This window comes from Drosophila sulfurigaster, chromosome 2R (genome assembly GCF_023558435.1).
Source record: "Drosophila sulfurigaster albostrigata strain 15112-1811.04 chromosome 2R, ASM2355843v2, whole genome shotgun sequence".
Lineage (NCBI taxonomy): Eukaryota > Metazoa > Arthropoda > Insecta > Diptera > Drosophilidae > Drosophila > Drosophila sulfurigaster.
The window spans coordinates 37,163,724-37,185,550 of record NC_084882.1 but is presented as its reverse complement, the minus strand read 5'-3'; the positions used below and the strand labels follow the sequence as shown (position 1 = coordinate 37,185,550).

At 45.0% G+C, this 21,827-nt stretch overlaps 3 protein-coding genes across 8 annotated transcripts; all 3 read right to left on the bottom strand.

Annotated features, from left to right (window-relative positions):
• Window positions 1–3: 3 nt before the first annotated feature.
• Window positions 4–4,472, bottom strand: LOC133836920 (kinase and exchange factor for Rac A). 5 transcript variants are annotated; one of them, XM_062267524.1, is made up of 5 exons: window positions 4,199–4,472; window positions 3,101–3,338; window positions 811–1,419; window positions 678–713; window positions 4–610 (listed from the first exon to the last, which is right to left on the bottom strand). In XM_062267524.1, exons 2-5 carry the CDS (start codon window positions 3,158–3,160, stop codon window positions 77–79), a joined length of 1,239 nt encoding a protein of 412 aa, XP_062123508.1. In that variant the 5' UTR covers window positions 3,161–3,338; window positions 4,199–4,472; the 3' UTR covers window positions 4–76. The 5 variants fall into 5 exon arrangements, with proteins under 5 accessions (XP_062123508.1, XP_062123509.1, XP_062123506.1 ...); XM_062267525.1 differs by having other exon boundaries at window positions 3,101–3,326; XM_062267522.1 differs by lacking the exon at window positions 4,199–4,472 and adding an exon at window positions 3,652–3,920.
• Window positions 4,473–6,949: 2,477 nt separating this feature from the next.
• On the bottom strand, window positions 6,950–13,899 carry LOC133836922 (uncharacterized). Its single transcript, XM_062267527.1, has 4 exons — window positions 12,632–13,899; window positions 10,485–10,532; window positions 10,022–10,411; window positions 6,950–9,959 (listed from the first exon to the last, which is right to left on the bottom strand). The coding sequence occupies exons 1-4, from the start codon at window positions 12,726–12,728 to the stop codon at window positions 9,490–9,492; spliced, it is 1,005 nt and encodes a 334-aa protein (XP_062123511.1). The 5' UTR covers window positions 12,729–13,899; the 3' UTR covers window positions 6,950–9,489.
• Window positions 13,900–16,022: 2,123 nt separating this feature from the next.
• On the bottom strand, window positions 16,023–20,772 carry LOC133839341 (uncharacterized). 2 transcript variants are annotated; one of them, XR_009894094.1, is made up of 6 exons: window positions 20,373–20,770; window positions 20,104–20,253; window positions 19,580–20,012; window positions 19,380–19,527; window positions 17,010–19,317; window positions 16,023–16,935 (listed from the first exon to the last, which is right to left on the bottom strand). XR_009894094.1 is itself a non-coding variant. In XM_062270789.1 (5 exons), the coding sequence occupies exons 1-5, from the start codon at window positions 20,538–20,540 to the stop codon at window positions 17,145–17,147; spliced, it is 3,072 nt and encodes a 1,023-aa protein (XP_062126773.1). In that variant the 5' UTR covers window positions 20,541–20,772; the 3' UTR covers window positions 16,023–17,144. The 2 variants fall into 2 exon arrangements, 1 of the variants encoding a protein (XP_062126773.1); XM_062270789.1 differs by having other exon boundaries at window positions 16,023–19,317; window positions 20,373–20,772.
• Between the last annotated feature and the right edge of the window lie 1,055 nt (window positions 20,773–21,827).

Here is a 21,827-nt window from a genome sequence, read left to right as displayed (position 1 = left end):
TCATTGTGTTATATATATATATATTTTCATCAAATAAAATCCGTTCTATCACATGTAATAAATTGGGGAGGCACAATTAGCGCTTCTTCGGTACCGCTTGAGGATTGCTGCGACGCGGCTTGTTGTGGATCATGGTGGCACAGCGTGGAATATGCCTCTCGGCAGCCTGCTGATTGAATCGCCTGCTACAGTGCGGACACTGTATGTAATCAGGATTCTCCGACGGCGGCGGAGGTGGCAGATCACTCAACTTACCGCCACGAGCCAAGTGCGCCTGCACCTGCTTTGCGGCGCGAATCGCCTGGATGAACTCCTCGTGCTGCTTGCGCCAGTTGCTCTTCTTGACGCCCGTCCTGAGTCCCTGCTGCTGTGCTGCACTGCTGTACGTGGACTGGGAACGAGGCAGCGACGGCTGCTGTCGCTGACGCTGCTGCTGCTTCGAGTACTTTTCGTTGTCGGTGCCCTTGACACGCTGCTTGGAGGCATCGAATATCTTGCGCTTGGTGTTCATGGTGCGCTGACAGACTTCCTCGTGCTTGCCCAGGCGATCGGTGTTGAAGTGCCGGCCGCAATAACGGCAACTCGAGGTGCCCTCCGGTGGCGGCTGATTCTGCAAGGGATCAACATCAAAATGATGATCAAGTTTCCTTATTATCTATGCGAGTTCGGTTACTTACCATTTGAATTTTGGTAACTGGAGATTTGGGGTTGACCTATTTATGAGGAAAAAATGCATGACATGAATAAACAACATTATAACATAATTGATTTCATTTTGAAGTTGTTGCCGAAGCCAACTCCCTAGCTTACCTGGCGCGCCTTTGGCGACGTCGGGCGCCCTTTCTCCTGAGCATCAACACGCCCGGCAGCTTGCCGAGTCGTTTTTGTTGGCGTTGACGTCGTCTTGGTGGTCACCCTTATTGTTGTCCTAGATCCACCGCTGCTGGGTGGCGTAGCATTGGACCGCAGGTGCTCCCTGTTGTCCCTGTTGGGCGGCGTCTTGTGGGTAACTACAGGCTTGAGGCGATTCCCATTAATCACCGTGCCCGACGCATTGTATTTGCTGTTATTGTTGTTGCTGTCACTAGTCACTGTCCCATGTCGTTGGGTGGTTGGGTGGACTGCTTTCTCCTTCAGACTCATCGTGGAAATGCCCTTGATGAGTTGCTGTTGCTGCTGCTGTTGCTGTTGTTGCGGCTGCGATCGTGTGTCGCCTATTGGCCGCAGAGGATTGCTGCGATCGATGCCTGCGCCACGACGCCGCTCGTCGAACATTTGGCGCACTTTGCCATTGCCCACCAGCCGAGAAGAAACGCCTCTTGGAGCAGCAGCTGCAGCGGCAGTGGGAGCAGCTGTGCTGAGGCTAAGTTCTTGACGCCGCAGCTCCTTCTCCTCGTGCGTTTTCTGCTGGAAGCGCATCTGCAAAGAAATCAATGATTTCATCATAAGTTGGATACTTTGAATAACCTTTCAGGGATGCTCCCAAAGCAGTCCGTTCTAACAGTTCTTACGGGCGCCGAACTGCTGTTTGGCGGCAGGTGACTCAGGGCCTCCATCAAGCGTCTGGCTGCCCACGATTCGTTGAGTTTGAGCGGCATTATGTGATCTGTTGGATACTCCAACTCATAGTCATAATACGCCTCATTGTCGTTGTCGTCCTCGTCCGTTTGTGCCATGTTCATGTGCCTCGTGCGAGGCGCGCGTGTCGACTGAAAAAGTGGTGAGTGGAGTCCGAGTCTGACATGTCCATTGCTAACCCTCCCTCCCCCCAAAAGAGAGCGAGCGAGGCTATTAGCTATGTCAGTGTGGGGGAGGAGGGGTTTGTCTATCCTACGATGAGCCACCCTCGTGGTCACTCCTCGCACCCAAATCTGTGTCCACTTACATGCCGCCAGTACATAAAACCGCGAGCCACGCGACCCGCTTGAACGAACGAAGTCTTCGTCGTCGTCGTCGTCGTCGTCGTCGTTGTTACTGCTGCTGATGGCGGGGCAAAGTAGTTGGAGCGTGTGGTGGGCATGCTCCTCTACATCCACCGCCACCTCCTGCTCCTGCTCCTATTCGTACTGACTATACTCAATCAAAGTGAACGCTCTTATGGACAGCCATGGCCACCTTGGAAAAAAAGGCGCTCGTCGAAGAATTGAAATTTATTTTACTATATCGAAGCACTTCAGCAATCAACGTGGCTGCGTCTTTGTTGTTGTTTGCTTGTTGTTACTGGCATTGTTGTTGTTGTTCTTCTTGTTGTTGCTACTGCAGGGCAATAACAAAAATCAATGACTGCATCGCGGCACCAAACGTTGCCATGGCATGCAAAGCCAACAAAAACAACCCAGAGAGCGAATGATAGAGAGAGAGAGAGAGAGAGAGGATTCATTGCACCCACCGAAGGTGACAAAACTCGTGGGCTTGCCCCCCTCTTTGCCCTGCCCGCAAGGATACCCAACACCGTTGTAACCCAAGTGCCGCCCCAATCAGCGATAAAAATCTCGCACAACAATTTTCGAGCTTGTTTAGCTGATGTTCTGTGTTCGTGGGCAATTCGAGTGTAGGTGTTTGTGTTCGTGTATGTGTGTGTGTGTGTGTGTGTGTTTCCTACAACTTGCGCTAGACAGCGGGTTAAGTTTCATACACTGCGATTGGTTTAATGTCAAAGTGCCAACGCTAAAGTCGATTTAATTCGCGCATTAATCTAGAGCTTAAAGTGTTATCAAAAGTGCATTCGGTCGCATCAAACTATGGTCATTAGTGAGCTGGGAAAACCATTCTAGCACGCTGCCAAATATGGACTTAAAAGTCTTTAAGTAAATTAATTAGCTGAAATTCGGCTGGGAAACTTCTTTTGGGGGGGGAGAGAACACACAAGCGAGCATCAACTCAAACCATATTTGGAGCTATGCGGAAATTGTGCGCAATCATTTGACTGTCACTGTCTGTAGTCTGAAGTCTGTCGACTGATGGCCAAAATGGGACAACTAAATAATTAATTGCCAGTGGCCAGACCGGACTAAGCGACGCCTTTCGTTCGCTTCGCCACGCTTCCTGCCAACCCAGTTTAGTTCGGATTCGGAGTCTAGTTTTTTTGTGAGAAACTTACCCGCATCAGAGCCAGCCTTGAGATGGGCTGTTGCTGTTCAAATGACTCTTGTGACGCCATCTCCAAATAAAGTCAGCTCTCCGCGAATGAAGTCCCAGTATCTCGACTGTGTGTGCAAAGTGTGGGCAGCTGTTGGCAATGACGATGACGACGACGCGAGTGTAGACCCGGCTTAGACTCTGCGTTGAGTCATCCAAAGAGTTACGTTTGCTGTGCCTAAAAATAGCTGCAAAGCAAGCTAAGAGTGAGAGAGAGAGAGAGAGAGAGCGTTTGAGTTGATTTGAGCGGCTTTGAATGTCGCCAGGAGGCGTCTATGGCAAATGTGAATTGTGAATTGTGAATGCGATTGGGATTGTGATGGGTGCCGTGTGTGGGCGCCATGTGGAAGTCACAAGATCAAGCCGAGCCCAGCAAGCTGTACTTGCAATTTGCACTCGTATTTAGACCGGGTCGGATCGAAGCTGGCATCGTGGGCTGCCTGTGACATTCAGTGACTCCAAAAATGGGCAGCTCAATGAGCAAACTAATTGAATTGGGTTTCATTCACTTACCCAAAACGAACTGCGATTAACACCCAAAAGACGTAAGCGATAAGAAAACCAAACAAATATACGAGTGGTGATGAAACAACACAATTCACGAAATCAATTTTTAAACGTAATTCAACTGAAATAGACTCAGGTGCCAAAAAGTCAACCACTAAACTAAACACAGTTCTTCTATTGTCTTCATATATTGTGCTCGTGTAGGTTTTTGGATTAACGTAAATAACTTGAAATGTCAATGCTGTCAGAGCTAGTTGAGTGTTGAATTTATATTTAGAATGAAGCGCAAACAAAATAACATAACATAACAAAGAAGTCAAAACGAACTTAATATATAGAATTAAAATATTGCCCCCAAAGCAAGGTGTGCTAAGCTAAGCAGAGTATGCAGTAGTCATTATCATCATTATCATCATCATCATGGTCGCCCACAAGAACCGCACAGAGCAATTAATGTATGTTTATTTTTTTGGCACACGTCTCAGACTGAGTCTGGTGTGTGTTGGCTTTGATTTGCATATCTTTGGCGTCGGTGTCGGCATCCACAACTTACCCAGCTATGCGGTGACTGCGAGCGGTGGCACCTGAGTACACATGCTCGAGGTTAGACTGAGTCAACTTGCGGCACGACGAGTTTGTTGACACAATAATAAAAGTTGAACTCTGGAAAGTAGGCCACTCCAGGACAGTTGGTCAAACTGACAATTTCCAGCGTAATTACGCATACGTCGCGTGAGCCAATGTAAAAATGTAAAACACAACACAGCTGGCAAGTTGCTAGTGAAGAAATCTGTGGCAGCCGGTCGCCGGTCAATTTGGACTGTTTGCTTAGAAGTTTGTGCGCTGACTGAGACAAGATTGCGGTCGCTCGCTCAAAAGTCAGCCAGCAAATGGCCAAAGCTAAAACCAAAGTCAGCGTCAGCGTCAGCGACAGCGACAACGAAAGTCGAACAAGTTGAGAGCAGAGACGAAGCTGGTGCTCTCTCTCTCTCTCTCTCTCTCTCTCTCTCTCTCACTTGCTCGCTCTCATTGCCAATGCACTGATCTGTCGATGACGATGACAATGACGATGACGATGATGATGACGATGGCGTGTGGCAAGGGAGCGAGGGGGCGTGGCTCAGCTTTTGAAATAAAACAAAGTTTGCGTGCTTCGTTCCACAAAAACATGTATTTATCGCTCAGTTGCAGATATATTGTTATTGTTTGCTGTTAATCTTTTCGGGTTTTTGCTCATTTTATAATTTTCTTTGTGTTCTTTATAAATATTGCATTTATCAACGCTAGCAGATGTTGGCTTTTCTTTTTGGTTACGGCTTCAACTCTCATTGAGTCAAACTCTCTCGTTTTTCGTACTCATACTCATACTCATACTCATACTCGTATAGTATTATATGTATTCATGTATGATCGAATGCTTAATACATCGTGAACGGAGTGGCTCAATATATATTTATTTTTGTGTTTTTTTTTTGCTTCTCACTTTACTTGCGCCTCATCCACAATTAATCATATTTAGCATGAATGCACAATACCCTAACCCCAGCAGAGTACAGTTCGTTTTCTCTTCTTTTTAGTGAACATTGAACATTTACTCATTAATAAAACTAAAGTTATTGCATTGCATTAGCGAAAACATTGATTTTTGATACAATTAATTCATAGACACTTCTGGAAGGGTATTGAAGCTTCGGTGTTCCGATGTTGCCTTAACTATTATTTGACTGGCCATTTATTCGCAGCGCTTCTTTACTCATCGTTTGTTTATAATCATGATTATTCATTGCTTTTCATTTGTTTAGCTTTACTGCGGTTTTGAAACCTAATAAGTGCGCGCTTTGCGTTTGCGTTGCGTTTTTGTTTTCGTTTTCATAGTTTTTAGTTTGTTTAAAGTTTGAGCGAATTATTATCATGTTTTGCTTTCAACATTTTCGTTCGTGGCACACATCAAATAACATACACACACACACATTAATTATTTATTTGTTGTGCTCTCATCATGCCATAATACACGTATTTTTCGTTTCGTTCGTCTGCCATTTTTATTCGTATTACATTCAATTGTAAGTTATGTGAGTTATGTATATGGTTAACAATATAGACATTTGTGTTCACATAGTTTAGTTAATTGCATCATAGAGATAGAGTTAAACAATATTCTAATCGGATCGGAGGGAGTTACTCAATTAGTCAGAATTAAGCTTGTAGAACATACTCGAAAGTATATTCACAATTCGGCTTGCCGAACTCAGGCTCATCATTCCCTTTAATAGGTATTGTAAATTCACTTGAGTAATGCCCAAATGTGGATTGAAAGTCGATTGATTTATTGTTTGTTGAATGCTAATGTGAGTTGGGTCAATTGTTCTACATTATCATTGTTAATTCTCAGCTCGATGCTGTTTTCGTATTTTGGCAAAAATGAATTACAAATATTACAGCGATACGAACACGAACACGAATATGATTACAATTACATTAAATACAAATACGAATATGAATACGGATACGAATACAAATACAAATACAAATACGAATACAAATACACATACATCCATGCATTCGAAGCCTTTAGAAACACACACTTACGAATTCAGTTACATTTAATGACAATGAGAGCAACAGCGACAGTGACAATGACAATGACTGACAGCCGATAGATGAAAGCTGGCAATTCGTGTAAACAACAATTACAATACTTATTACTCTAGGTGCTAGGTACTATTCGAATCGCGAATGGCGAATCGGTGGCTGGCCAAGGCGTCGTATACGTAATGCAACACTTGAAACTGCTTCGCACTCTCTCTCTCTCTCTCTCTCTTTTTTTTTCTTTCTTCTTTTTGCTCTCGTTCTCTCTTGCTGTATCCACACATTTGTCTACAATATCGGGAGACTAATCCTATTCCAAATACCTATGGTACCATACACGGAGGGAAGGAACTATGTTAATTTGCATTGTCTGCTGTAATTCGAGTGTTGAAATTAAAGATAAGCCATAGATCGAACTGTTACAAATCTATTTCGTATTAATGCTGATCAGATTATAAAACGTAGGGGGGTTGATAGTCTCTTTAATGTGAATTTGCTTGCTTTGTGCGGTATTTGCGGCTCCTTCAACAATGCCTTAATTCCTAGTTCAACTCCTGCTCTCATTCCGATTCCGATTTCACTATCGATATCGATAACTATGACTATTACGATTACTGTTACTGTTACTGTTACGAATACACAGACGATTACGGTTTCGATTTCGTTTTCGATTTCGATTACTAACCAAACGCAATTCGACGCAACGCCTTTTCAATTTGTATTATGATTATTATGATTTACTTCATTCTTTATATCCGTGATTGTCGAGGTCGGTTTTTGTTTTTGTTTTTGTTTTGGTTTCGGTTTGTTTATTCAAGTTTACACACTAAGGAAAACACTCAATCTTTGTTTGGCTTCTTTGCTTCTTTGCTGTTCAACACTTCACTTTGGCTTCAGCTTGCATAGCTTCTCTAACATTTAATTACATCCATTTACATATCGATTATTTGGGGTTATACATACATCAGACTACAGGATAACAGTACAAGCAGTCGATAAACTCGTACTCCTGCTCATAAACACGACGGCTGACAGCTGCTGTTGCTACTTTAAACTACTTATAAAGATTCATTTCTAAACATTTTTAAGCCAACATTCAATGCGCTCTAATTTAACGTCTATACGACAATTGCTTAAGTCTTTTAGTCTACATTATTTTGTCAAGGGGTTTCTTGGGGGCGATGGGGAGGGGGTTTTCTCGCTTTCTTTTCCTTCTCTCAATGCATTTAACACATTTAATAGTACTATCGTTACGGTTATTCATATATGCTCTAAATACTTCCCTCTCCTTTTTCGGGGAGGGGGGAAGAGTGAGTATTCAACGTACATACGATTCAACTAAGGCTGCAAGGGCTCAGGTTTAACTTTTGCTTTGTTTTTACCAAATATCAATTTGAGTATTGACGCTATTCGATTCGATTTGGTTTTGTTTGCTTTGGTTTACGTCTAGGCGTTTCTTCGGTCTCAAATGGTTGTATATAAATATAGTTAACTATACATGCATGTCTTGGCATTACCTACAACTAATATTCATATATGTATATAGTACACACCTATGGATTCTACATTTTAGGGGCATACTGTTTATTTAGGCAAGATTTTACTTGTTACCCGTATGTCTTTATGCTTTATATATTTATAATTATACGTATTTCTATTATTCGACTAAGTTTGCAACATTGTGAAAACCAGCACATTCTTAGATAATACACAAATTGTTTTCGTTTTAATATCTTTGGGTTTCTCAACAATCTTAACCGTGTCCCTTGCCATTTGAAGACACTTTTCACTTAATCTATACATTTAATTTCTAAATGTTTTTTCTTTTCGTTTCTTTTTTTGTTTTTGTGTAAGGTTTCCGTAGCGGCGTTTTTCCTCTTGGCACTCGCAGTGCACAAGAGTTTTCAAATTTTCCTAAATTCAAATTCAAATGTAAATTTGAAAAGATCTTTTTTCTTTTCGTTTTAACAAATTGTATACATATTTAATGGACACGTGGCAATGGACGTTTCAATAAGCATCCGCCTTTGACATGAGGACATCTGATACTTTGATGCGATAATATTGAAATTAACTACAATACAAAAGGGCCAAGAAAGAGTTTCAAGTATCAGGTGCAATCATGCCAAGTGCTCGATCTTATTCTGTGCGGCTATTCTGTGTGATTAACGGTGGATATCTGATGATGCATGGGTTCTTATACATATCGTAATATATATAAATATACTTAAAGAGTATACATATTTATGTTAAATACATCAAATTGATTTAATGTCTGCTTTGGTTTCTTATGTTGTTTGCCTTATGTAACTATTAAACTTTTTCATTTTTGTTTTCGTTTTGGTTTTGGTTTTGGTTAAATAAACTAGTTTATTTCATAAACTTTACTTTATCAGTACGTGGGTGGGCTTTGTGTATTTCAGTTTCTAGAAACTCTTCTGGCTTTATGTGTGCTTGGGGTTTATCAAACTCGATTCGATTCGATTGGGATTCTTTTACAATTAATCGCTTCTCCCTTCTCATGCTCATGTATGTATTTGTGTTTGTTGATTGTGTTGTTGTGTGTAAACGTGTTTTTAACCTGGTTTTCCTCTTGCTTGTTTTGGGCCATTACATTACATTCAATAGCAAAACTTATCGCCACTATATACTAAACTATAAAAATGCTGTACGTGAACATATCCAGCATGTTCTACACACACACTTACGAATAACATTTACGAGTATCAATTTGACTTAATTAGCTGCGCTGTAAAAATGTTCCATTTAAAAATTGCACACTAAAAGCGTACATAACACAATTGCGATCGCGGTCACAGCGGCATCGAAAATTGTTGGGAATCCTTTATAAAATTCATAAAAAGATGCTTAAGGTTACATACAAGTATCGTTTCGTGTCTCGGGTTTCGGTTTCGGTTTCGGCTTCGGCTTCGGTATCTCGTTTCTTGTTTCTTGTTTCTCGTTTCTCATTTCCTGCTTCGCTTCGATTACGATTCATGCCAAAACTGTTGCCTACTTTTTGGGGCATCGCAACTGCCAACGATAAATTGCGTATACGCAGTGTGTGAACATGTTCTTTTGGCTATTCTATCCTTGTCTATGCTAATTGCAACGCCTAACACAAAGGGACAATTGAAGCACACTTTATACTACGAATGCGATTACCTCCTGATTCTCTACATCATATTCTTTCTCCTTCCTTTTTGGGTGGGTTTGATCTGTCAAATGTGTGAGAAAGTTGTTGACGGAATGCGCTTAAAATATGAAATCGCCACAGTCCATGGCATAGTCAAAGTCCTCGCCGCCGAGATCGTCCACGCCCGTCGAGTGGAAATCGAAGCCACCGATGTCAGTGTGATAGACGGCGCCGCTGCACGAGGTGTCGATCAGATTGGTGCAGTGGGTGGTGGGCAGTGCGTGGAGCGTGAAGGTGTCTTCGCACTGCGACCAGGTGAGGCCGCCGCTCCACACTCCGTTGGGCAGTGTGGCCCATCCCCAGCCATGGCCCCAGGGCAGAGCACAGGCCAGCGAGGCCTTCGAGTCCGGCTTCTTGCTCAGAATCGCCACAGCCGCATCGCTCTTGACTAAAGGATTCTGGTTGTACATGATGCGCTGAGTGGTCAAGGCCGTCGACGTCGATGTCGCCGTCGAATGCGATGTTGAGGTGTTGCGATGATGCCTGTTGCTGGAACTCTTGCGCTGCTTCACCTCCGAGTTGGTGGCCGCTAAAAGAAACGCATAAAATGACAACTTTGTCTTTGAGTGACATTATCATCATTGTACTCACGTCTTATGCGCACAAGTGGACGCCGCAGCACGTTCATCAGATGCGGCTTGTCCACCACCAGTTCGATTTGTGGCGGCGGTGGCAGAGTTTTGGTTATGGCATCGATCCAGTCGCTCACCTCCTGCTCCGACTTGGCCAGCATCCAGTAAACCTTGGAACGTTTGCGTCGCGAGCCCAGCGCAATCAGCTGTGAGACACTCACGCCATCGGGCAGTGGAGGACGACGCGGTATCTGGCCAGTCCAATGGGCAATGGCCAGCATCTCGGGCGCCTCCTTGACGAGTATCTTGCCCGAGGGCGAGGAGCGGCCTGGCTCCGTGAACCACGCCATGGTCGAGTCATCGTAGAGTATGACCCACTCCTCGGCCCATCGATTCCACAGCATGTGCTCTGCAAGGGGATTCGATTCGATGATAAAAGATGCTGCACTCTATTCTGAAGAGCGTTTTTATGAGCTACTCACTTTTATAGCGCAGCAGGTAGCCGCCTTTGATTTGCTTCCCTCCCGTGCCTGCAAAGCAAGAAGAGAAAACGAGCATGAAGAACTGGACACTAAAGCGGGCAATTTAGTTCGTCGAATCCGTTTCCGCTGTTTAATTGAAAACGCACCCACACACACACACTCTATTAGATGTTCGAATGTCCTGGTATTGCTCTCCAATCAGGGGGCACACTAAGCTGCAACCGCTGACCAAATAACAACTTCTAATTAATGCATGAATTTCTCTCAATTTTGACAGCTAACATTTGTCCTTGGCCGCAGCCTTTCGTCCCACTTCCTTTCCCCTGAACCGCCATTTCAATGTACATTTATATTCATTATTCAGAGTTGATTAAATCAAAGCCGAGCTGTTTGAAATACAAGTCAGCGGCAGTGCAAATTAATTCATTTAATCAAGTTCAAGCATTATTGTGATGCAATTAAGAGATCGATTTCATAAGAATATGTTGCAGCATCAACTTGAGATGACAAGAGACCTTGCAAGACCTTTAAGTGCACTCTCTCACTCTCGAGAAAGTGCAACTGCAATTGTCATGCGATTAGATCGAGGGAAAGGAGGGAGGGAGAGTGGGGGAATAGTTGGTCCCTGGCAACTGGCAACGAATTTAGCCCAGTTGCTGATAGCTTGTCAATGCAATAAGCTGACACAGCAATTGAAAAACGCTCAAGGCTCGCCTGCAAATTTCTTGGCAAACTGTTTGCTGTTTGCTCGTTGGGCTAACCCCTAACGAAATGCAGACGGATGGATTATACATCTGAAAATCCACACACACACACATAAGTGTTATACATATATCCGTATATATATATATATACGAGTATATTTGATGCTGGCAAGTGTCGACTACGTTGCCTCTGTAACGAGGGCAATGTGGCTGCTGATGGCGACCCCGAGAGATACGGAAAGAGGCAACCGACTAACTGGCTGACTGTCTGACTGACGGTCGCCGAAGGACATTGTAGACTGTCAACTGAGAACGGACAACGTAGAACGGACATTGGACACATCGTGTGTAGCACTTCAGTGCACGCACACAACCGCATTCATATTTCACATTCTACGTTCTACATTCACATTCACATCCACATCCACGTGACAAAGCAGTTGAAATAGCAAGTGGCTGCAAGTGGGAGGCAGCGAGAGAAAGCGACAACAAGAGAAAGGAGACGGGGACTTAGACGACACACGGTTGCAAAATCAACTTGTACATAATTGTTAAGATGCCTCGGGGTCGTAATGGGGCCGAAAGCGACGACAGCAGGGCTTGAGGAAAAGGGCGCCTACTTTTGCTGCAGCACAGCTATCCTGCCATCCTATCTTCCTGCCATCCTGCTGCACTGTTGACTGCTGTACACTTGCATGATTTATGCACGTGGGTGCTTTCAACCTACAACAACGACAACTACAACTACAACGACAACGATGACAGCCAGTCGAGTTGGCTGCCTCGCTAGCTGGGTTCATTTTCGTTGCATTCAATTTACTTGCAAGGGACAAAGAGAGAGAGAGAGAGGGCATGAATTGGGGATGGGTCTCCTGATTGTTGTGTTGGCTCTGCTTAATGGTTTAATGCAGTTTACGTGCTCAGGGTGGCCAATGGGTGTGGCACTGACAGTGTGTCACTGTGGCATTGTGGCACTGGGGCACAGTGATTGAAGCATAATAAACGCTGCTGAATTTCTCTTGATAAGTTCAGCTCAAGTGCTTGTATGTAGCATAAGTATGTCCTTACATATGTTCATAATGAGCAGGTCAACAATGCGACCACAGCGACAGATAGAGAAACGGAAGCACCCAGCAAGCTACAGACAGAGACAGAAACATAGAGAGAGGGAGCGCTAGTGAGAGTGATGCAAATACACCCCCCAGCACAGACACACACACACACACACACACATGGAGAAGCAATCTGTGTGTATGCGAGAATTCATTGAGAAAAATTGTTAGCCAGGCACGCGAAATTCACGAGCGAAAAGCGCAAAAACGAGTTCAAGGGTTCTGCCTCAAAACGGGGACAGTCCCGCACACACACACAGGGGAGGTCTACACATATACATATATACATACATATATAGTCATTTACTTGGAACTTGATCCTGCAACTTACCCGAGGGCTGCTGCTGCAACTGCAATTGTTGCTGCTGCGACGGCGTCGAGCTGAACTCTTCGCTCCTTGGCTTCACCTTTGAGCACATGGAGAACATATTTGTGGCGTAGTCCTTTTGGCAGCTTGGTTAGTCGTTTAATTGATCAATAGCTGAGGTTGAGAGCCTGTACCGAGTCCAAGTAAAAGTGGAAAATGAAAGTGGAAGAAATTGAAGTTGAAGATGCTCGCATATATTTAGTTCATTAACGTCCTGCTCCTTCTCCTCCTTTGATTAGTTAAGACAGTGAAGTGATGTCAGCACAGACAAAATACAGAATCGAAATCGCAATCGGAAGAAAAGTGTCGCTGTCTTCTTCCAGCAGAGAGGCAGAAAAAAACGCGCGTGTTCCGTTATCACTGTTCGAAGTTACAACACACACACACACACACATATATACGCATACGCATACACGCGCGCGCTCACACAGACGACAGCACACACACACACTCGCACACACTGGCGCGCGAAAGTGTTTGCTGGTGTTGACGTCGCTTTCGCTTTCGGTTGTCGGATGTCGGATCCGGATTCGGTTTTTGTTGGAGGTGCGAGCAACGCCTTTTCAGCTCAATTTCTAGCAGTTGTTGTTCTTGTTGTTGTTGTCGTTACACTTGTTATTCTCGTTGTTGTTGTCGTTTGATTTCGCACAGAGCTGGTGCTACTTCTGCTGCTGTCAATACTGATGATGATTGAAGGAGCCGGGATCTGACCTCGTCTGTCGCTAATTAGATTTCCAATTTCGATTCGTATTTGCTTTTTTTTTGTTTGGTTTTTTGCCTTTTCAATTATTCGTTGCCCACTTTCCTAGGCTGCGTTGCGTCCGGCACGCGGAGAACACAAAGTTAGACAAGTAGTTGTGTCTCTCTCTCTTTCTATCTCTTGCCCACTCTCTAGCGTTGGTGATGCCCGTCAATCAAATGGCAAATGGCAATAGCTAATGACCCAGCAAGCTGACAGTTCCACACTTATTTCTCTTTGATTTGTTATTCGCTTGCTTCCTCTATTTTTTTTGGATGGATTCTGCGGCTTGCTGACAAACTGAAACTGTAACTGTAACTGAAGCTGGAACTCAACCTCAACCTGGTGCGGCTGCTGCTCTTCTTCCTCTGCCTCTTTCGCTTCTGTCTGTCTTCTCTACTGTCTGTGTGTGTAGCTTGGCGTTAGTTCTCCGCTGTCGCTGTCGCACCTCTGCTTGGTTTGACGACCGAAACCCGACTGACACGACGCTGACAGACGCTGTTGTTGCGTAGCGAGACTGCGTTCGGCATTCGTGTACTGCGCCCGAAGTTAAAGCCGAAGTCGAAGTCGAGGCTAAAGCCGAAGCTCAGACGACGGCACTTAAAAAGCTCTCGTTTGAGGACTAGGACAACACAAGCAAAACGCAGACGAATGTAGAGGGCGGCCTGCTTCTGTTCGTTTGCTGGCGCTGCTGCTGCTTCTGCTGCTTTGTCCTTCAACGTCCTAGAGCAACAACATGCGATGCGTCGAAATGCCGATGCCACTGGTGGCAAACCGCCCGCCAAACAGATGACAGCAGACAACGAAGAATCGAGGAGGGGCAAGAGAATGGAGACGAGTCGGCAGACAGCAGTTAACGCAGCCGCTGCTGCTCCTGCCGACGCTGCTGCTGCTGCTGACGCTGCGTCACTTTCACTCATCATCCTCACTTTCGATGGAGCTGGAGCTTTTTGTTTGTTATTGCTCTCTGTTCTCTCTCTCTCTCTCTCTCTAGCTCTCTGCATCTATCTGGTGCTCTCCCGTGTTAGTAGGTTACATGCACACAAGCACACGCATACATTATACGCAAATACACACATACTTATAGCACCTCACCCAGTTCCAGTTTCATCGTCATGTTGTCGTCGCCATCGTCAGTCACTGTTGTCTTTCACTTCTTTTTGGGAGTTCACTACAAGCGGGATTTGGGGTCTCGAAGTGGCAACTGATGTTCGGGGCGGGGAGGGGTTGGACCAGTGTTGTGTCTTTTGTTTGTAGCAGCATCTGCTCGCAGTCTCTTGTCCCCAGTGATAATCGGTAATAATGCCTTGTGTCACTGTTGAAATGGACGCCACAGCAAATAAACAGCTTACTAAGAAGAGAAAAGGAGAGGCGAGATTTTCAAGTAGTTGTTCGTGTAGATCATGATCCTTTTTAGCAATAAGGGGGGAAGTTGTAATATCTAAATGTGTGAGGTTTACATCTTCTTACTGACTGACCAAACTATCAAAGCCCAGTTCAAATGGAAAAGCAGACTGAAACATTGATACACAGAAGTAAGTGGGTCAAATACCATGCGAAAGTTCATTTAGAGAGCTTAATAATTATGTTATTCAATCCGATAAGCAGCTGCACGTGATTTAATAAGAAGAGACAGCTCTAAAATGCTGCGCAACAAATTAGCAGTTGTTGCGATTTTGACCATAAGCCTCTTAACAATAATGAATGCAGGAATTTTCCAGTGTGTTTCCGAAAGATGCACGTGGCACAGCTTAAGGCGGAAAGAGAGAAGAGAGAAGAGAGAAGAGAAGAATGCATTTATGATGCCACGACAAGCACATCATTTAATAATGAACAAACATCTTACCTGCAAGCACTTAAATAGGTCAGCAGCGGCAGAAGCAGAAGAAGCTTTAGTTTTATCGTCCTCAGCTGGTGATTCCTTTGTGCTTCGGCTTTTTTGTGGATGTGGATGTGAATGTGAATGTGGCTCGGGGCTAATGTGGGAGCTGATTATGCTGGCTGTAGGTTCAACCTGAAATCACTTAAGCACTTTACGAGTATGCGCCGCTAAAAGAAGCCAACCAAGGCACCGCGAAACTGCTTTGCCAAAGCCCAAACAGGTGTATGACGAAGAGAAGAATGGAGGAGGAGGAGGCGGAGGAGGAGGAGGGACGAGTAGGAGGCTGTGGCTTAAATAGGACAAAGCACGCCTGCAGATGGCTCCTTCGATGCCGCAGCCAAGGCTCTATTGAGACGTAATGCCTTTGTAAGTGGCATTAATTTGATGCTGCAGCAGTTGCTCCACTCTCTACTGGCCCCTTGCCACTTGCCACGCTCTGGTGGCGCTGCAATAATAAATCAATTTTAAGTTTATATCTTGCAGTGGAAGAAAATGCGTCGCCTCTGCCGTGTGATGTTCCATCGTCGTCGTCGTCGTTGTGGCCTGCAGCCTTTTTCAAGGCCTGGGCGTTTTCACTTTCGGTTTCCAATTACACACAGCTGCGCTTGCTCTCCCTTCTCTCGTTCACTTTGTCTCTCTCCCTCTTTATATCTCTATCTGCCACAGTTTGTATCGAAAACACACACACACACACTCAGAGACAGCTTAAAGAGTGGCACGGTTTTTGGCTCACACTCCTGACCGTGACACAATTTCCATTGTTGAGCCACCGACTCAACCACAGCAGCCCCAACAGCAACAGCATCCCGCTATTGAATGACTTACACAAGTAATACAGTCCCCACACAAACACACACACACACACATGTATATGTTTTATATGGTTGTTAAGTGGTCCGAGCACCGTGTCCTGTGGCCCCGCCCTCGACGTGCTCTACTTTCGATTTGGATGTCGAGTACATAACAAATTTGATCAATTGAGCATAAATTAGTCAAGGCAACACGAGACAACAAGTGGCAAGTTGTGATTAAAATAAATTTTATTATCATTTGGTGATTTGATTTAAGGCTCTATATATATACGACGATGATATCTCGCACGACATATAAATGAATAACAAAGTTACGCACACAACAACAAATTCCAATACAAATACAAATACAATTACAATTACAAATGCAAGTGCTATGCAGGTCCTGGTTGGTGTATTTACAATCGAATGGATAAAGGAACTAACTCATTGCCCTTGGCAACGATAACATCTCTTTTTTTTGTTTGTATCTCTGTCTCCTCTAGGTTTAATGTGTGTCGAGCCTAGACTTAGCTTACTATGGTATAAATTCTTCTCTATAAACTAGATATACAATTTTTTCTATAACATGCTTAAAATGCCACCTCAAACTTCAGGCAAAAATAATCGCAGATTGTTTAAATATAAATTTGATAATAAGTAAATACGGAAAGCTGCTGCAGCCAAAATATTGCAAATCAATACCATATATTATTAATATTAATTCATGTAAAATGTGCCAATTTTACGTAATTATTTTTGCGTTTTGTACTCGACTTTCGAATTGCCAAAAATTATGCTACCTCTTTGTCTTCATGTCGTCTTCGACTTCTGGTTTTTGATTTGGTTATTGAAGCTTTGTAATACTCGAAATTAACATCACATCTTAACATCGGATTGGATTGGGTTGCATTGGATATGGATACATACGAAGTACTAGAAACGAGTTCCGAGTACAATAAGGACACAAATACGCTCCTTAGCGTATCAACTTAAATGAGAGGGGCGTTGGCGAGAGGGGGCGTGATTAGCAGCAGCCGATTAACAAAACTATGAGAAAAGTATTCAGTTCTGCAACGCGGCACGTAGCAGGCTGTCCAGGGTGAGTTGAATGGTTCCGTTGGCAGCTGCTTGCAGAACGGATGGTGGCTTGGGTAATGTCGGAAATAGTCCGGCTGTTCCTGTTCCTGTTGCCGCCGTTCCAACGCCTGTTGCCCCCGCCAGGGCCATAGTCGGCAACCCGCTGTTGCTATTGTTGCTGCTGGAGCATTCGACAACTGGAAGTGGGGCTGAATCTGGGGGTGGCGGCGACGTGACCGCGTCCACAATGGCGGACGTGCTCAACGAGTTCAAGGCGGCGACATTGCTTTGTTTGCGGGGCGGAGATGGAGGCGTTTGTTGGCTGCAGCTCTGCTTGCCATTAGGCGTCTTGTGCAGATCATCCGTCTCCGTCTTCTTTTCCGCCTGCGTTTGCCTCTCCATCTCCAGCAAAGCTTCCGTTTCCGCTTCCGCCTTGGGCGCAGCTTCGACGACATCGCCGCTCTCCGTTGCCATTTCCGGCTTCTGTTGTTGCGCTATGCTGTTGTTTACCTTGTTCCAGAGGCTGCTAATGGTGCGCTTGGCAATCTTCTCGATGAAGCTCTCGCCACTGTTGTTTGCCACATCCGTCACAAACTGTGGCTGCTGCTGCTGCTGACCACAATCGCTGCGCGTGTGCGAGATGAGACGTGGTCGGATTTGAGGTCGCTCCGCGGGCAACTCGGGCAGCGTGGAGGAGACGGCTCTGCCTTGGCTTACCAGTTCCAACATGATGCGACGTGTTATGCCCTGCACAAATGGTTTCTTCTCCTCAGTAATGTAGGCTTCCCATTGCTTTGGCTTCGTCTCTTCCACTGCGGCAGCTGCGGCTGCATTTCCTGTGGGCCGTCGCAGTTTGGCGCGCATCGAGTCGACGGCTGCAGCTGCAGCTGAGGCTGGTGCTCCAGAAGGATCAGCCTTGAAACTGACAAGATCATAGACAAAGTCCTTGTTAACCGCTTTCACGCGCTTGCGAATGGGACGCTTCTCGAAACTGCGCTCCCCGGAATCCGGCGAAACTTGTGTACGCGACTTACGACGCTTCTTGGATAGCGGCTCCTCCTCCGGTTCCTCCTTGACCGCAACGCTAGCGGCAACAGCAACGGGCGATGAAGGTGCTGTTTCCACAGATAACTCCGTGTTGGTCTTCAAACGCTTCGAGCGCTTTTCGTAAGTCTTCGGCGCAGGCTTCGGTTCAGCTGTGGGTTCGACTCCAGCGGCATCTAGCGACTGTTCCTTGTCTAGCAGCACAATGTCACCGTCGACATCGTCCCGCGAATACTCGCATTCATGTGTAGCCACATATTGCTCAGTGAGCTTGTCGCGATCGCCCTCGATTTTGTGCGTGAAGCCGAGATGATTGACAATGTCGTAGCGACGAAAGGCGCGATAGTCACAAATGGTGCACCCGAATCGACGAGCGCGATAATGAAACATGGAAATGTGGCGACGCAGATTACCGAGGGCATTGAACTGCTTGTGGCAGATTTTGCAGCGGCAACGCAGCTGCTTCTCGATGGGCACATTACGTTTCTTCTTCATCTTTGGCTTCGACTCGGATTCGTCCACCTCAGTTTCAATGCTGGGCTGCTCCTCATGCTCCTCCTCACTGTTGTCGTTGTCCTCCCCTTCCCCTTCACCCTCGTCGCTGCTCGAGTCACTCTCGTGCGGCAGCTGCAACTTGTCCAACGACACGGTCTGCAGAGTAGGCACATAGCTGCCATTCTGCTCGGCGAGATCGGCAAACATTTCATTTAGCTCTTTGGGGTCGATGATGCTTTGCATATCTACTGGACTCGCTGCAGTCGACTGACGCTCCTCTTCTACACTGTCCAGATTACTAGCAGTATTTGAATTGACCTTTAGCTTCTTGACGGCAGGCGCTGGCTTGGCCAACGCCTCTTGCTTTGCCCGACAGTTGAGCAGATGCGTGGACAACGCAGCGCGGCGCTCGAAAGACTTCTCACAGTAGATGCAGAGTGACATGATCTTGCGTTGCTCGCCATTCGCGTCGCGCTGCTCAACAGGCTGCCCCACAACATCGTCGGAGAGCTGCAGACGCTTCAGCTCGCGATTGGGACCCTTGGCCTGAACATCGCCCTGCTGCATGCGCCGCTTGAGGATTGTGTTTCTCATCATGCGAATGCGTCGCGTTGGTTTTCTGCAAAACGGTAAAGATAACGAATCAGCTTGCATCCTTGCTTTCTTGATTGAGCTACTCACTTGTGATCCTTGGAGAGATGTCGTATCACGGCGGCTGCCTGCAGAAAAGTAAGTGAACAAGCCGGACACTGAAAAACAAACGCTGACGACGAATGATGCTTCTGAATGTGCAGCTCTAGCGTTTTGTGTGTCTGGAACGTCAAGTTGCCTGCAAAATACGGTTTAGACGAGGCCTACTTAAGTGATAACAACTCTCTTACATATTTCACAGAAGACATTTGTCTCGGCCTCGTCGCTAATCGACTGCTCTGGTGTCTCGACGGTGTCGCTGCTCGTCACCGCTTTGCCATCGGGTCCCACAACGGTGCGTTGCTCGGGATCGAGCATGTGATGCACCTCGTTCACCTCTGTCTTGATGCTGTCGTCGTCGCGCTCCAGTTTGATCGTCTGATACACTGCTTGATTGGAGTTTGTCATGGCTTCCAGTTGAAGCACATGGGCATCAGCAACAGAAGCAGCTGGCGGCGCCTTCTCGCGACGTAATCGCTCGATGACCCCACTTAGATCTCGCATGCTACCACGCATGGGTCGAATCTCGCGTGGCACCGGCGAGCAGCCTGTGCTGCGACTGCGCAGCATGTGCTCCATGTCCTGTGAGCTTGTAGGTTGAATTATCATTGTGGAGTTCTGATCCTGCAAGCAGTTAACGAGGTGGAGTTAAAGAAAACTTTTCCGTGTGGTATAGGACAAGTATTTAAATATGCTGGCTTTACGGCAGACTCACTGTGTAGCCGGCGTTGTGGCTCGTGATGCGGGCGCTGATGCAGCAGAAAACCCGCTTGTGGCTGATGAAATTGGCCAAACTGCGGAACATGTTGCGACACACATGGCACTCGTAGATGAGGCTGCACTCCTCGCTCAGCAGTCGACGCACCTGTAAGGTGGGATCAAATAGTTTTGAGAGATGCTGTCGATTGTAGAGATGCTGCCGCCATTCTTGAAGCCAGCTGCGTCACGTACGCAACGCTTAGTCAACCAAAATTGCTCACTTACCTCACTTGTTCCGTTCTCATAGGCGCGGCGCGCTTCTTCGAAACCCGTGTGAGCTGTTCGCAGCGGTCGCTGCAATAGACTCAAGTCGTTGCCACCGTCCTCGCCATTGCTTAACTGTTGTGTATCCGAGTTGAAGCGCGAGTTACGCTTCCTCATTGCGCTCTTCATTTTCTCTACTTTGAGGCACTTGGCAAACACACACACAGCACTCTTTTACTGTTATTCACCACGCACCAGTGTGCGTATTGCACTTGTTCCAACTGAAGTTGGCCTGCACAATTTGCATATAAGTTAAGTTCTCTGTCACACAAATTTACACCTGCATATTGCACATTCTACAGTATGCAATTTTCGCTTATTTTGTTTCTCGCTGTTCTGCGGGCTGGAAAGAGAATGCTACTCGTTCCATCATCACTCGCTGCACACCGTTTACCAACACTGGCATATTGAGTCACCCCTGCGTAGTAAAACAGCAAACGGCCCAATGCTAGTATAAATTACTTAGACGTAATTTGGTATATTTTTATTTAAATATGCGGTCACTTACCATCCATATTGGCTCCATCTTCCCATTCATATAAAAAAAATGGCGGTACATGTTTTTCTTTCTAGGATTTTTCGAGAAAATTGTAACCTAAGGTCACATGCCGACAAATAAAACCGCTTTTTAATAATAATTCTAATAATAAGTTTATATTATTGAAGATATCGATGTTCGCCATCAAAATAGGTTTTAAGTTTTTTATTATACTGTGTATATTTTAGAAGATTTATTATTTCGCTCAAGCTTATTGTTGTTGACATTTAGTTGTTTTCCAATACATTTGATTTGGTAATTCTTGAACTAATACTAAGCAAAGTTAGTGATTCTTGCGATTTACGAATATATATATATAATGAATCTCATTTATTGTAAAAAGCGCTTGTCATAAAATAAAGTGGAATAATATTCGTTTTGCACTGCCGTTTATCATAGTTTCGACTTGGTGTTTACATAAAAATAATTATATATATATGTATTTCGATTTATTTTTATTTGTTGCGAAACTCAATAATTTAATATATATAACCAGATCACCCTTTACTAATCTATGCTAATCTGGAGCTTTTTTCATTATACATATTCTGGTTTTGTTTTCTTGCGACATTTAATAGATATAATGAGGAATATGGAGTTTTCATCCGTCTCGTGTATTATATTTATGTATGTTTTTGTATTTGGTGGCTTAATATATCATTGAATTGTTGTGTACATTTTATAGTATAAGCTGAAATATTGCAACATCTCTTTAATTTCGTTAGTATTTATAACGTTGACTCGAGGATCGTCCCTCAGCTGTTATATTTACTTTAGTTTTGATGAGTAAATTTGTATAAGGGTTAAGGTAATGCGTTTATTTTTAGTAAGGCACTAGCTACACGTCGGGACCCCGATTTATGGATCCCGTTAAACGT